The 14,532-nt window shown below is 45.6% G+C and overlaps 2 protein-coding genes across 3 annotated transcripts; both read left to right on the top strand.

Annotated features, from left to right (window-relative positions):
* Positions 1–5,030: 5,030 nt before the first annotated feature.
* Positions 5,031–7,708, top strand: LOC124676158 (protein FATTY ACID EXPORT 1, chloroplastic-like). Its single transcript, XM_047212237.1, has 6 exons — positions 5,031–5,210; positions 6,191–6,389; positions 6,673–6,840; positions 7,115–7,161; positions 7,240–7,280; positions 7,368–7,708. Exons 1-6 carry the CDS (start codon positions 5,046–5,048, stop codon positions 7,459–7,461), a joined length of 714 nt encoding a protein of 237 aa, XP_047068193.1. The 5' UTR covers positions 5,031–5,045; the 3' UTR covers positions 7,462–7,708.
* Positions 7,709–9,846: 2,138 nt separating this feature from the next.
* LOC124682641 (ERAD-associated E3 ubiquitin-protein ligase HRD1-like) lies at positions 9,847–13,671 on the top strand. Of its 2 annotated transcripts, none has more exons than XM_047217374.1 (7): positions 9,847–10,379; positions 10,447–10,623; positions 10,707–10,856; positions 10,947–11,143; positions 11,254–11,389; positions 12,108–12,294; positions 13,208–13,671. In XM_047217374.1, the coding sequence occupies exons 1-7, from the start codon at positions 9,847–9,849 to the stop codon at positions 13,289–13,291; spliced, it is 1,464 nt and encodes a 487-aa protein (XP_047073330.1). In that variant the 3' UTR covers positions 13,292–13,671. The 2 variants fall into 2 exon arrangements, with proteins under 2 accessions (XP_047073330.1, XP_047073272.1); XM_047217316.1 differs by having other exon boundaries at positions 11,248–11,389.
* Positions 13,672–14,532: the final 861 nt, after the last annotated feature.

Here is a 14,532-nt window from a genome sequence, read left to right as displayed (position 1 = left end):
TTTCTTCCGTAGTTCCGTGTTGTTCGGTTCAGTACTGGACTACTGTTTGTTTGGTGGTAGTAGTAGTACAGTAGGATGTGTACGTACGTACAATACAATCGTTTTCTAAAAGAATCTTCACGTAGAGGTTGCATGTATATATGTTTCGAGTTTCGTGCCCTTTTCTCCTTCTATTATTTTTTTGTTCTTTGTTTTCTTAGTTTAATTTTATGGTTCTATGTTTTCTTTTTTTCCCATGGTTTTTTTTCTTTTCTTTCTTTTTTCTCACCTTCTTTTATTTTTCATGTTTTCAATTTGTTTGGTTCACTTCTTTTTTCCTTTTTATTATTTAATTATTTTTTATGTCTTCTAGTAGGATTTTTTTCATCTAGGTTTATTTTTTTCACGTAGCGCAGCGTAATTGCTCGGTGGCGCGCGTGCGCTACGGAAAAAATAGTTGTTCCCCGCGGTGTAGATAGTTGTTCCTCGTCGTGTAGATAGTTGTTCCCTGCCGTGTAGGTAGTTGTTCCCTGCCGTGTAGATAGTTGTTCCCGCCGTGTAGATAGTTGTTCCTCGCGGTGTAGATAGTTGTTCCCTGTCGTGTAGATAGTTGTTCCCCGCGGTGTAGATAGTTGTTCCCTGCTGTGTAGATAGTTGTTCCACGCGGTGTAGATAGTTGTTCCCTGCCGTGTAGATAGTTGTTCCCCGCGGTGTAGATAGTTGTTCCCCGTCGTGTAGATAGTTGTTCCCCGCCGTGTAGATAGTTGTTCCCCGCCGTGTAGATAGTTGTTCCCTGCCGTGTAGATAGTTGTTCCCCGCCGTGTAGATAGTTGTTCCCCGTCGTGTAGATAGTTGTTCCTCGCGGTGTAGATAGTTGTTCCCTGCCCTGTAGATAGTTGTTCCCTGTCGTGTAGATAGTTGTTCCCCGCGGTGTAGATAGTTGTTCCATGTCGTGTAGATAGTTGTTCCCCGCGGTGTAGATAGTTGTTCCCTGCCGTGTAGATAGTTGTTCCACGCGGTGTAGATAGTTGTTCCCTGTCGTGTAGATAGTTGTTCCCCGTCGTGTAGATAGTTGTTCCCTGCCGTGTAGATAGTTGTTCCCTGCCGTGTAGATAGTTGTTCCCTGCCGTGTAGATAGTTGTTCCCTGTTGTGTAGATAGTTGTTCCCTGTCGTGTAGATAGTTGTTCCCTGCTGTCTAGATGTTGTTCCTCTCCGTCTAGGATGTTGTTCCCTACCGTCTAGACTGGTGTTTCCCTTCGTCGAGGTTGTTGTTTCGCTTCATCGAGGTTATTGTTCCTCTCGTCTAAGAAAATGAGCGTGCATGTGACAGAAAATGTAGCTACGCAGCTAGGAGTGGCAGGAGCTAGCAAAGCTAGCAGCTGGCCGGCGGCTCGGTACGTACGCATGTACGTATAGATTATACGGCCGGAGAAAATACGCCATACATGACTTAAGCGGCAGGGAGCGTCACGTCCCATGAATTAGGCCCAATACATGCATGGTAGGTGATCAGGAGCGTCGCGTGTATGGATTAAGCGGCCGGAAGGCCCGGAACGTTGCTACGTACGCATGCACTCGGAAGCGCACCACGTTTCCAGAGCAGTTCCACTTTTTTAGTCCCACATCGCTAATCGAAGGAGCAAAACACTAGCTTAAATACCCGCTCGCGGTAGTAGTTGCCAACCAGTTCTCGTCGCCAGCTTCGATCCAGCTGTTAGACAGCGATCGATACCCGTCTGACGTAAATGGGCTGTCAAATAAAAAGCCCACCCGACGGATTCCTGTGCGAAGTATAACAAGATATCGTAATGTACTACAACATGCATGATAATACCGAACGCAATAACAAGATATCATTGTTGTGCATCTGCGTGGTTGAAAGTTCTAGGTCTTCTTGTTTTTCTTCGGCGGTAGGTCCCACACCTATATTCTAGGCCGTCATAACTGTCAACTCAACAACCTCTTCTTTTGGATGAATTATTGTCTCACCAAACGTAGGTGCTGCAAATACAGATATAACTGAAGAAATACTTATTTTCTGATTAGGCCAAACACTTTGATATTCATAAATATCCGAAGACAACCCTGGATCGTACCCTTCTGTGTCAAACATACAAAAGGGAGTTGAATAATGGATGGAGTAAAAAAAACTTTGGCAGGTGGGTGGTGCGGATGCTAATTTTGTTAGACAGCTTCCTCAAACCTCTTCAGCACATGCAAGCCAAAGCACAATTAGGTAAAACATGGTTGCGGTCCTTATTTTATTAAACATTCATGTGTTATGGCCCGCTGAATTTTGTTCTTGTCACATATGTTCAAGCAGATACACATGAAAATTGTGTTTATAGACAAAGATTACCATACAAAAATTCTAACTTTTTTTTGACTAAAATATAGTTTGATAAAAAAATTCAATATTATATGCACTTCGCTCGTATCCTTTTATGACTCAGCTTACTATGATTGTCTCTCCAAGATTATCTTGGCATGTCTCCAAGAAAAACATGTGACTGCAACTCCACAACGGAATAGAAATTATAGATAAAGGTAATGCTGAATGGAATAAGTCATAACTTCTTGGAAAGGAATAAGTCACACCGTTAATAGCAGATGCTGCTAAATTATGGAAAGACAATCATAAAAGCTGGAGCATTCGGCAACAACACTGCAGAATGATATAATCTGAACCTATATATAATCTTAGACCAAAAAGAATATCAACAGGAGAGTTGATATGAGACCTGCCATTTTCTGAAATAAATCAGCAACATGATTGTAAATTCGAAGGCTATCGCTGCAAATGCATAGACTAAAGATATATATAGAAATAGAAATTTTCCGTGTTGATCTTAACATACATATTCAGTAGGGGAGGAATCCTTTTTTTCCCAGATTCTTGTCCATAGAGAATCTATCTGATTTTGCACCCGACACAAGCAAATCATCACATAAATCTAGAATGCGGTCAGCAAACTTATGTCATCGGAGCATGCATAAAGAACTGGAAATAGATGATTACCAAAGGAGGATACAGGTACTGACCGAGGAGAACAAATCTTATGTCATTGGAGGCGTCGGTGGGGGTCATCAACGGAGCGGAAACATTAGCCATCAGGCTTGTGTGGCATCCGATGCTATTTAAGCGATCTCCTCAATGGATGTCATTCGTGTGTAGAATACTGTTGGACTCCATGAACAACAACGAAGACGGCTTGCGACTAGACGCGCATGTATCCATAGCTTCTTGTTTGCCGAGACGAGCCTTCGCCAATTTCCGATGCACCGTCGCGACACGTGCATCTTCCCCACCTGCCCAACACTCCTTAGTTAGCCAATCAAACCTGGCCACATTCACGGCGCCTAGGATTTTGATTCGGTGGTGCAGCCTCGAGAAATCCCCGCCGGTGATCTCCGTTTTACCCCACATCGGCAGCTCCGACGACTCCACTCTCGCTCTATCTCTTGCCCTCTCCTGCATCGTCCCCACCCCGTTTCTCACCAGAAACGGACTCTGCTGCCGCGTTTGGCCTAGACCTATCTTTAGTAGTATTTAATTAAAATCTGTTCAAAAAGCCAAAATTAATCCCTCTTAGTTCGCTGAATAGTTCATACACATGACATAAAATTGAATGATATTTTGAAAATCCAGGTTTCTCCGAAAATTCACTGAAAACTTTCAAATAAAAGGTATCTTATTACAAAATGTGGTTATTATCAATGTATCAGCATTAAGCAGTCCATGTTCTAAAAAAATGAACACAAATGCAGAGTAATGAACAAAGCAGTACAAAGAAAATTGTGACAAATGCAGAGGAATGAAAAAAAAACAGTGGATCGAGTCCACATACACCAAGCATATTTTGTGTCCATAACGTGAAGTTAGTTAAATCAAAGGGAGGCCAATATGGTACTGCCTAACTGCTAAGTGGATGCTATCATTTCAGAAACCAGCATCACATCATCTGTTTCCCCACCGCATGAATAGAAATCCTGCGCGCTATGCTTTCTTTGTCGAGCAGTTTTCTGTTCGCCCAAACGAATCAGCACCTCGCTGCTGCCAGAAAAAAATTGCATAGCTCGCTGATTGCCTAAGCAAGTCACGCATCTGGGAATCAAATCCTCCTCGCGCAGTGTTTTTTCTTTGTCGTAGCTAGTCCCAGACTCTCAGGCGGATCTAGCGATTAGAGGCGAGACCACTCATACCTCGAGGTAGAAGGGGGCTGGCGACGACTGCAAGAGGCAGATGGATCCGGGAGCCGGCGGAAGGTCCAGGGCACGCGGGCGGGCGGTCGGCCGCATCGGGACGGGAAGGCGAAGTCGATCAATGGTGGGAAGCCAAGCGTGAATGACGTGGACCGAGAGGTTCACGGGATAGCCGGTTCGGCGGCGTGGACGACGCGCTCCGGACTGCCGGAGACGGCGCTGCCGCCTTGTCTCCATCCTTGTCGTCGCCGTTGCCGCAGTGGTGGTCGGGGTGAGCGGCAGGAGGAGCACAACGGCGGCGGCCTCCGCCTGCCCCTGGTATCGTGAGATCGGATCCAGGGATTGGGGTTGGGGTTGGGGTTGGGGCACGATGAGGAGGTTTCCTGCTGGCTTGGCCCACCTGTCAGCGCACGCGTGAGGGCAAACGACGAAGGATTAGGTAGGTTGGACGACCAAACGTATTGAGGATGGCAGAATAAGGAATCACTTTAGTCTTTTTAAGTAGTAGAGATAGAGATAGAGATAGATGGAGGGAGTAGTAGAGATGACCCGTTTTGGTCCATCAAAATTTGTTCAAGTATAGTTTTTTTTAGTTCCAAGGGTTTTTTTCCGGACGATAATATTCTGCATCGAGCTTCAGTGGGCCGACAGCCCACCTGCGTCGGTGGCTCCCTCCGTTTTCCACGTGCGACTTGCTCGCCGCCGCCAAGGGAGAATGGAGAAGGAAACAGACAGGCAGGCAGGGTAGCAGCAGCCGAGTGGCCAACGACTCCTCCTCGACCTCGCCCCATCCCACCACCGCCGTCCTCCTCCGACGAACTCTCTCACCGGATCCCGGCCCACCCGCGAACCCGACGCGACCATGGCCGCCGCAGCAGCGCACGCCCAGCTCCGCGGATCTCCGGCGGCGGCGAGCAGGAGGTGGCCGGCCCCCTCCCGCGCCGCCCTCGTCCGCCCCGTGCCGCTCGCCGCCTCTACCAGGCTCCTCCGCTCCGGTGGACTTTTCCCGGCTAGCTTGGCCACCAAGGTGCGTCCTCCGCTTGGATCTACAACCGCCGTGATGTACATGTGCTGCAGAGCGTGTCCTGCGATCTGGGCTTGGGGATCGCGCTCTCGTCGAGAAATGGTTTACCACGTACTACTGCTAAGGGGGACGACCCCTGGCTAGATGTTGCGCACAACAGTTCAGCTGGTTGAAGATTGGCGCTGAGAGAAGAGGAGGTTGCACTATGCCGATTATTTCGGCATGGATTGCAGAAACTCACGAAATGCGAGTGTTTCCTGAATTGATGGATGGACACGCTGGTTTTTTTTTTTTTTTTGTTGCATCTGCAATTCTGCATATGCTACTCAACTGTCTTTCATAAGCAGAGCGATAGTACATCCGGACCAACCGCCTGTATTATCTAGATCAGGGTAGTACATGCTTCAGATGGGCTTGCCTTCGGCAAACAGTTCTACGAAGGGATTGGGTTTTGAGCATTACTTGATGAATCGGTTGGGTTGTGGGATTTGTGCCGGTTACTTTGGTGACAGGGGAAGTGGTAGATCCAGAACGCATTAGTTCATTACATTTAGTTCTAAAAAGGGATGTAGCTATGAACATCAAAGTATGTAATGTATCCGAAGTGTGAGCCAAGTGATGATCTTAAGTTACTGCATCTTGCTAGGTTCCTATATGGATTGTCTGGTTCCTCGTAGGAAAATGTCAATTTTATTGAGGCCAAAGCTTAAAGAAAATGCCAGCTCTCATCTCCTCCGTGCTAAGATAGTTAGGACATATTTTTTTATATCACACTGCCGTGTTTGTAGTTGTCTTTGGAGGAGTATAATTCTGACCAAAAAAATCTTTAGTTGCGCCCCATGAATTTTATTCATGTATTTTCTGTTCTCGTAGCACTCTCCCTTTCTTGAGATGTCCCCCCCATATTTGCATACGACCTAACTTGATAATTATCGCTGTGGAGACCTATTCCTCTTTTGACAGTGTAGCTTGTGGTCTTGCAGCCGTTGACGGCGATGTGCATGAAGTCAAAATGTACTGGTACTCCCGTCGAACACGTCACTGCTCCTGAGCATACAGAAGATGAAATTCCGGAGCCAACCACCGCGGTGGCTGCTACTGAAGAGGTAGATACTGACCTGGGAGATGCTCCACAACAGAAGAGTGCGATAATACACGACTTCTGCCTCGGGATCCCTTTTGGTAATGATGGCAACTTCTACCTTTTATAGCAAAGTTCAGTGTGACTCGCAGCTTGGATGACAAGCTAGTCGTTATTTGAGTCTTGAAGTAACCTGATTATTTTGGCTTAGCCCTTGCATCCACTCAGTAAAATGTCTCCAAATTTCTTGTATTACACCTGATATATCATGTTTTGTGAAAGCCGCTAAACACTCTGTTTTGTTATCCGTATTGGATGTCTGATTTACCTGATCTTGGCACATATAGATTTGTTTGTGTATTGATTACAGTTTCCCCAATCCAGGTGGGTTATTATTTTCCATGGGCCTTGTTGGATTTCTTTTCTGGAGGAGTCCTGTAAGTTTAACTTTCGGTGTTGCACCTGGGCTTGCTATATTGGCACTTGCTGTGCTTAGTCTCAAGGGCTGGAGGAGTGGAAAGTCCAGCTTGCCATTTATACTGGCACAAGGAGGTATTGTAGTTTTCCTTAACATCCTAATAATTCTGATAATAACGGCGCGCCTTTCCAATATTGATGCTTATAGAAATATTTCATCCTGGACCTGGTAGTCTGCTACTCCCTCCGATCCATACAAGTGTCGGAGATTTTGTACTAATCTAGTACAAAATTTATAGTAAGTCACCGACACTTATTTTGGATCGGAGGGAGTGCTATAAACCAAACTGAAGTGCCACATTGTGGAAAAAATGTATGCTAATTAACTTGCTCTGCTCATCATTTACAGCTGTTGCTGCTGCGGTAGCATGGAAGCACTGTCAGGCGTACACCGTAGTAAGTAAACTGCCAATTTTCTGTGAGAAAACTGCTGAATCTGAATCGCATCCTGATCAATCCACTCTCTTTGGACAGACGAAGAAACTGCTTCCTTGGGGCTTTTACGCCGCACTCAGGTAGTCCTCGATTGCCCCTTGTTAGTATCATGTTTCAGCTGCCCATTGCACTCTTCTGCCCCCCCTGACAACTTCTCTTGGCACCAGTGCTGCGATGATCTGCTTCTACTCGTATGTCTTGCTTGCTGGAGGGAATCCGCCGCCAAAGAAGAAGAAGGCAGCAGCTGCTCCTGCTCTATAAGTCAGAGTCTTTACTTGTGTTACCGTCGAGGTCGTGCTCTAGTAAATGTATGGATGATATGGGTGTGTTCTGTTTCTTTTAATTATAGAAAACCCTGGAAATAACAGGTTGTGTTGTAGCATAGTTCATCTGCTTGTCTTTGTAATTGATGGAAGATCTAGAGTAGGTTAAACTTGCCCTGGTTCTGCATGAAATTTTGTTCCTGAACATTGTTCTTATGCCTGAACAAAGTTTTGCTTTTATTGCACTGCATGTCCAGATATTGCCTTGTACTACCAAAACCACAAATGTTGTAGGAGTACTTACATGTAACGCATGTTCATTATTTTCCTATCCGCAAAAGCAACATAGGCATGCCAATACGTACAGCTTACGCGTGTCTTGGCCATAAAGCGTTAGGTTTCCAACTATCTGAAACTTCAGGCCTGTAAATTAGCCTCCGTTCACATGTTCACTTCCACAGCACCACAGACGGTCAGAGTTGCTTGCTAGATCCGTAGAAATCTTGTACTCCCTCCGATTCATATTAATTGACTTCAATATGGATGTATCTAGAACTAAAATGTGTCTAGATACATCCACATTAGAGTCAATTAATATGGACCGGAGGGAGTACGTCCTTAATTTGGCCAATGGCTGGCCTTGTTGGTCAAGCAAACGGAGCATCTCTTGCACCTGTAATACGCGATGGCTAATTATATATCTGACCTCAGTTAGTGTACTTCAGGAACCGTTGAAATGTCTCACTGGACGTTCAATTCAATGCCATATGTAAGCCGTTCGTGCTGATTCGGACTTGCACTTAACTCAAGATATCAATTAGAGAACTATGAGATTCAAGCATAAACACACATAGTCCACCGGTTGCTGAGGCAAATTCATCATATTCCAATTACTTGATGTCATCTCTATACAGTTACAAAGGAGTAAAAGAGAGAGAAAAACCGAGTGTAGATCTTTGTAGGAGCATTTGATAATATCAGAGTTCTAACTAAACATAACTCCGTCTCCTCCCGTGAAAGAAAAAGAGGCGGCGGCTAGGGTGGAAACCCCTAGCAGCTGCCGCTATCTGCCTCGTTCTCGCCGTCTACTACCGGGAATCAACGGTCCCCGCCTCCTTTGCTAGCTGCTCCGCCGGCTGGAGGGGGTGGGGATCTTGGACCTGCGTTCGGCGCTGTAGAAGTCAATCGACATCGTTGTTACGGTGGCTATGACGGTGTTGTGCGGGACAATAATAAGGTATACCTGCCTCCTCATCCGCCTCGTCGGCGGCGATCTCGCCGGTGGATCTTGTCTTGTCTACGTGTGCCTTAGGTTTGGTATTAGAAGATCAGATCAATTCAAGGATTCAATGGTGACAACTTCAGCTCTGGGGCCCTGGTCCTCAAGGCACGTGCACGAAGCCTTCCCAACTGTCATCAACAACGTCAGGCTGGCTACAGTAAAGGAGCGGCGATAGCAGCGCGTGGGCGGCTCACTCCAGCGGCGATAGTGGTCTATAGGTGGTCCAAGGACCTCGATGTATTTTACTATGTTTTACTATGTTTGGGGTACTTTGTACGTTTTATGAATTTATGTAGTAGATGCGAATCTTTCTTGCAAAAAAAATAATATATCAGAGTTCTCACTTGCTCACCTCATGGATGAGCTGATAAAAACTTTTACTCCATCCATCCAACAAAGGATGTCTCAACTTTATCTAAATTTAGATGTATCTAGATACATCTAAATTTAAATAAACTAGACATCCGGAGGGAGTACTTGTTTCTCATATAAAATAGTACGATTGGAGAGCCCCAAAATGTGAAGAATAGGTGGTGATTGTTTATCGTCACCGGACGCAAATGCCACGTTTTCTCTACGCGTGGAGGCCGTCCATTGGCTAGAGACACGCCACCACCGTCCACCCTGGCACGACCACCACAAATTACACCGGCCGCCGCCGCCGCCGCTGTGCAGACCTTCTCCTCTCCGACTCCGGCCGTCCACTCCTCTTGCATCTCCCGTCCAACTCCACCTGTGGAACACCCTTGATGCTACCGCCCATGGCGTCCCGTTTCGTGTAGAGCCCCCTTCCTACCCAATCCAACCAATCAGGTCCCCAACCCCACCGGAGGAAACAAGGCTTCCGCCGCCGCCCCCAGTGCCTATGTCTCCGAGGGAGTGAAAGGCGCGCAGACAACCCCCCGTCGCCAATTCGCCGGCGACTACCGCAGCAGCTCCCCGCCCAATCACTCCCGGAATCCTCCTACCGGTAAGCGACCACGAACCCACCACCACCATTGTCTGATGCAAATCACCGCAAAATCTGCGCAAAATCTCTTGCGGATTGGGCCGCTGACTCCCGCCTTCTGCTCCAGGTCGAGCGAACTCGCGGCGGCGGAGATGATCCGGCTACGGACCTACGCGGCGCTGAGCCTGCTGGCGACGACGACGGCCGTGTACCACGCCTTGAGCACGCGGGGCCAGTTCTACCCGGCGATGGCCCACCTCGCGGCCTCCAAGCCCTGCCTCGTGCTGCTCCTCAACGCGGGCCTCGTCGCCATGTGCGCCGCCTGGCAGCTGGTCCGCCGCGCCTTCCTCGGCCCGCTCCGGGAGGCCGAGGCCGAGCGGCTCAACGAGCAGGCCTGGCGGGAGGCCGTCGAGGTGCTCTTCGCCGTCACCATCTTCCGCCAGGAGTTCTCCCTCGCCTTCCTCGTCATGGTCGCCGCGCTGCTCCTCGTCAAGGCGCTGCACTGGCTCGCGCACAAGCGGGTCGAGTACATCGAGACCACGCCCTCGGTGCCCCTGCTCTCGCACGCCAGGATCGTATCCTTCATGGCCTTCCTTCTTGTTGTCGACTGCATCTTCCTGTGGAACTCGCTCGGCTCGCTCATTCACAAGCGGGAGGCATCTGTTGCGATCTTCTTTTCCTTTGAGTAAGTTCTGAAAACATACTTCTAGTTCAACTTTCAGCACTTAACATATAACCCGATCTTGTTCCAGGTATATGATACTGGCAACATCCACAATATCGACATTCGTAAAGTATGTATTCTATGTCAGCGACATGCTAATGGAAGGTCAATGGGAGAAAAAGGCAGTGTATACGTTTTATTTGGAGCTTATCAGTGACCTTGTGCACTTGTCTTTATATATGCTCTTCTTCATAGCAATCTTCCTGTAAGTTGTTCGAAGATGTTCATTCCCATTAGTATACTGTAGTTTGAACTTCTGTGGGTGATCCTCTACTATACTGAAATCAGGAACTACGGAGTCCCACTGCACTTGATCCGTGAGCTCTATGAGACCTTTCGCAACTTCAGAATCCGCATATCAGATTATGTACGCTACAGAAAGATAACTTCCAACATGAATGAGCGATTTCCAGATGCCACAACAGATGAACTCACTGCGTGAGTTATTTGATATTTTGATTCCATTGGCACTATTTCAGTTGATTCGGCAAACAACTTCTCTATAATGTAGATTCTTTATATATTCAGGAGCGATGCCACATGTATTATTTGCCGTGAAGAGATGACCACAGCAAAGAAGTTGCTTTGCGGGCACTTGTTCCATGTACATTGTCTTAGGTCATGGCTAGAGCGCCAACATACTTGCCCCACATGTAGAGCTCCAATTGTCCCTCCGGACAATGGACGTGCAGCATCATCAGCACAGCAACATGGAGCTCAACCTGGTGAGCTTCTGGCCTTTTGAATTTCGCACTTAACCACTTTTATCAGTTAGTACTAGATGAAAGCAGTTCTATATGTCATTCCTGATTCAATACAAGGAAAACAGCTGCAGGCACTGGTACTTCAACTTCGGGAGGAGCACCAAGTGAGAACGTGAACATGCGCCAAGCAAAACTTGAGGCTGCTGCGTCAGCTGCTTCTGTGTATGGGAGATCATTTGCTTATCCTCCAGCAAGCACTTTGAATAGGTATATTTTTCTGGAGTAGCTTAAAAGGCAAAGCTTGTCATGATCCTGTTAGAGATCCATTAGTTATGATAATAAATGATTATTATTTTTGGTTAATTTGAAACTTCCTTAGTTTATAGACATGTCAGTTGCAAGATGGCGACATTGCTAACTTGGAACATATCCCCAAAATTTGCCAGTTTGGTTATGAATTCTTCAGATTTACCTAATCTATGTTGTTGCTGGTTTAATATTCTGCATGAAAATGGCCGAATTTGTTGTTTTTCCTTGATAAATGTATAGATGCTCTTGGTCTTTGGAATAATTTTCTTTTGCCACTAAGCCTTTTGGTCTGGAATAATGTGTGGGTTGTGACATTTTTATTTTGTTTCTGCACCGGTTGTCTCAACAGTGGAACATGGCAACAATGGGATGAACACTCAGCCTTGTGCTCTTTTTGAACTTGGAACACATATTAACAGTTATTGTATTCAAGATCAAGTTAACATGCTTTATTCAGTTTTGGGCTTTGATTTTTGTACTAGTTATTATGTGGCATACATAGAATCTGCTAGGACTAGGTGGTTACCATTTTTCTAACTTACCTACCTGAGTTTGTGTTAGTCACTGTGTTTACCAGTTTTTATTATTTGACTGATAGAGTATGAAACAACGGCATTTACTTTGTCCGGTGCATGCTAACACTAATAACACAAATTACTTTTCATTCAATCATCAGACATTCAGGACCTATGCATGCTGCACCAAGTACTTCACAATCAGGAGAAGCAAGTAGTTCCACTGGCCATCCTTTAGAACCTCAGGCTTTTTATTCACATGGTCCAGTTGGTTCTACAGCAAGCAGCAGGGACCCTGAAAATGCTCTACAAAAGGCATATGAAAAAGCTATCAGGAGCCAGATAGAGGTAATATATGAGCATCATTTCTTATAGCAATCTTCTGTAACTTGGTATTTGTATATCTAATGCTGCATATGAAAATGCTGCAAGGAGCCAGCTAGATTATTTTCTGAATAACACGTATGAGAATGCCCTTCTCCATTTTCTGTTAGAATCCCAGTACAAAGCAACTGTGAATTTGGGATGATTCTTAAGCACTACCGTCACATTTGTTTGGCAACTTTCCCTATTTATTTGATATTCAAACCAAAGTGGCTTTGCTTAATTGCATATAGTAAAAGATTTGCACTAGATATATCCCAACGTTTCTGTTACCTATGGCTTATTACCCATATTTATGTTAGTCAATAGCAGCTTCAACTCTCACTTATAATAGTGTGAGATCGATAGGAATACCATCAGCCCATTTATTTTGTTATTATAGTTAGTCAGTTCCATTATTAGATTGAGATATCCTTAATTTTTGTAGAGAATAATGTGCAACATTCCAGTATATCTTATACTTTGTTCACTAATGTAAGACATTTTAGATATTTCAAAGTGGACTAGATACAGACCAATATTTGTGAATCTACACACTAAAACTTGTCTAGATACATGCATTCAAGAAAAAAAAAGCTGAAAGGTCTTACATTAGTGAACGGAGGGCGTAACATTTTTTATGGGAAACTATAGATCTATAATAATTATGAAACAGCTTTAGAAAGTAAAACATAGTTCATCACCTTCAAAGGATAAGTCTTCTTCATTGCTGCATGATTATAATCTGCCACAATTCTCATGATATAAATGTTTGTCTAGTGGTAAGAACTAACAAATGCAGTGAAGTAACTAGATCTTGCTCTGTGTAAATGGCATCGTTTGATATTTATCTCCCCGTTGATGCTAGCCAACATAATTCATGTGACTTTATCTCCAGGTGTTGCAAATTCAATTGCAAATGGTGCAGCAAAGGGCTACAACACCAGCGGCAACTAACAATGCGAGTGCTGAACATGCCTGAAATAAGTGAAGCGGTAAGTAGGCAAAGAGGATAAGCAGATGTTGTAGATGGAGATTGTGAGGATATACAAAGGATGTAGATGGAAGTTGTGCTATACCTGATGTGGAACTCTGACGTGATGTCTTGTTTATTTTGGTAGGCTCTGTCTAGTTATTTGTATATTAGCAGCCTCCGTGTCGACATCAGATGTCTGTTTGTTCTAGCTGGTACTAATTTATCTTGTTGATGAATCAAGATTATACATATGTCTGCGAGGGATAAAGATGATCCTCGACGTGCCATCAGAAGTTTAGACTACTCTGTTTTCCTTCGTTATGCTACTGGAACCGGGAATTTTTGGCTGCTGGGGTTGAAAATGGCATTTGGATTGGTCGAGCTCATATGATTATATATGCTAGTGAAATCCTGAAACTATTGTATTGATTGATGAAGAAAATATTTTTTCATCACATGCTGTTACAGCCTAGAATCAGTACCCCTGCTGGGCCTTTTTGAACAGAATCTCACTAGCTGCATTGCGAAGCTGTTTCAGTCTAAATTCGTGTTCTTTACCGCTGAGGTTGATTGGCTAGTAGCTCCGTGTCTCCTGTTCCCTCGGAGCAACTACTTTGGAAGTTTTCTGTAGTCATGACATACTTGGCAGTAGGAGCAAAGCGTGTTTCAACCATTTGCAGGTCATCGAGCTACGTAGAATGTTTCAAGATAGAACTGCATTACCAAACAAGTATAGCTCTGTCAGCAGGGGTGTTTCTACATCGTTGAATCTGGAGCGAGGACCCAACTCGGTAGAAGCGTTTTTTTGAGTTTTGGGGTGGCTTATCCCGGCCCAATTCGAATCCCCTGGAAACCACGACAAACCCGTTCGGTAGGCCGGTTTCGGTTGGTTTCAGCCCGTTTGACCTGTCGAATACACGCCTGGTTAAGGCTCAGTTCTTTTGGCGGCTTCTCCGAGAAGCTGCCCTCCCCCCAGCTTTCTGGAGAAGCCGCACCAAAAATTTAGGGAGGCTTCCGGACTAGTCTAGCCTAGACCATTTCGGAAGCCTTTCAAAATTTTGGTGGCGGCTTCCCCAGGAAGCTGGGGGGAGGGCAGCTTCTCGGAGAAGCCGCCAAAAGAACTGAGCCTAAGCCAGGTTGCCAGGGATCAGAAACGCTCGCCCCATCTAGCGTTTAGGAAAGGGCTTGGCGTGGGATAGAATCGGAGGGGATTGGGTGGCTGGAATGTTTCCACCAAAAAAACGGTG

The sequence above is a fragment of the Lolium rigidum genome, chromosome 1 (genome assembly GCF_022539505.1).
Source record: "Lolium rigidum isolate FL_2022 chromosome 1, APGP_CSIRO_Lrig_0.1, whole genome shotgun sequence".
Lineage (NCBI taxonomy): Eukaryota > Viridiplantae > Streptophyta > Magnoliopsida > Poales > Poaceae > Lolium > Lolium rigidum.
This window is presented reverse-complemented; position numbering and strand designations above follow the sequence as displayed.

Excerpts from the sequence above, each read along its gene's own strand:
- LOC124676158 (XM_047212237.1), top strand. The coding sequence starts at position 5,046 with ATGGCCGCCGCAGCAGCGCACGCCCAGCTCCGCGGATCTCCGGCGGCG. Across the intron at positions 6,390-6,672 it reads CTGCCTCGGGATCCCTTTTG|GTGGGTTATTATTTTCCATG; the intron begins GTAATGATGGCA and ends TCCCCAATCCAG. Across the intron at positions 6,841-7,114 it reads ATTTATACTGGCACAAGGAG|CTGTTGCTGCTGCGGTAGCA; the intron begins GTATTGTAGTTT and ends CATCATTTACAG.
- LOC124682641 (XM_047217316.1), top strand. The coding sequence starts at position 9,847 with ATGATCCGGCTACGGACCTACGCGGCGCTGAGCCTGCTGGCGACGACG. Across the intron at positions 10,857-10,946 it reads ACAACAGATGAACTCACTGC|GAGCGATGCCACATGTATTA; the intron begins GTGAGTTATTTG and ends TTATATATTCAG. Across the intron at positions 11,144-11,247 it reads GCAACATGGAGCTCAACCTG|CTGCAGGCACTGGTACTTCA; the intron begins GTGAGCTTCTGG and ends CAAGGAAAACAG.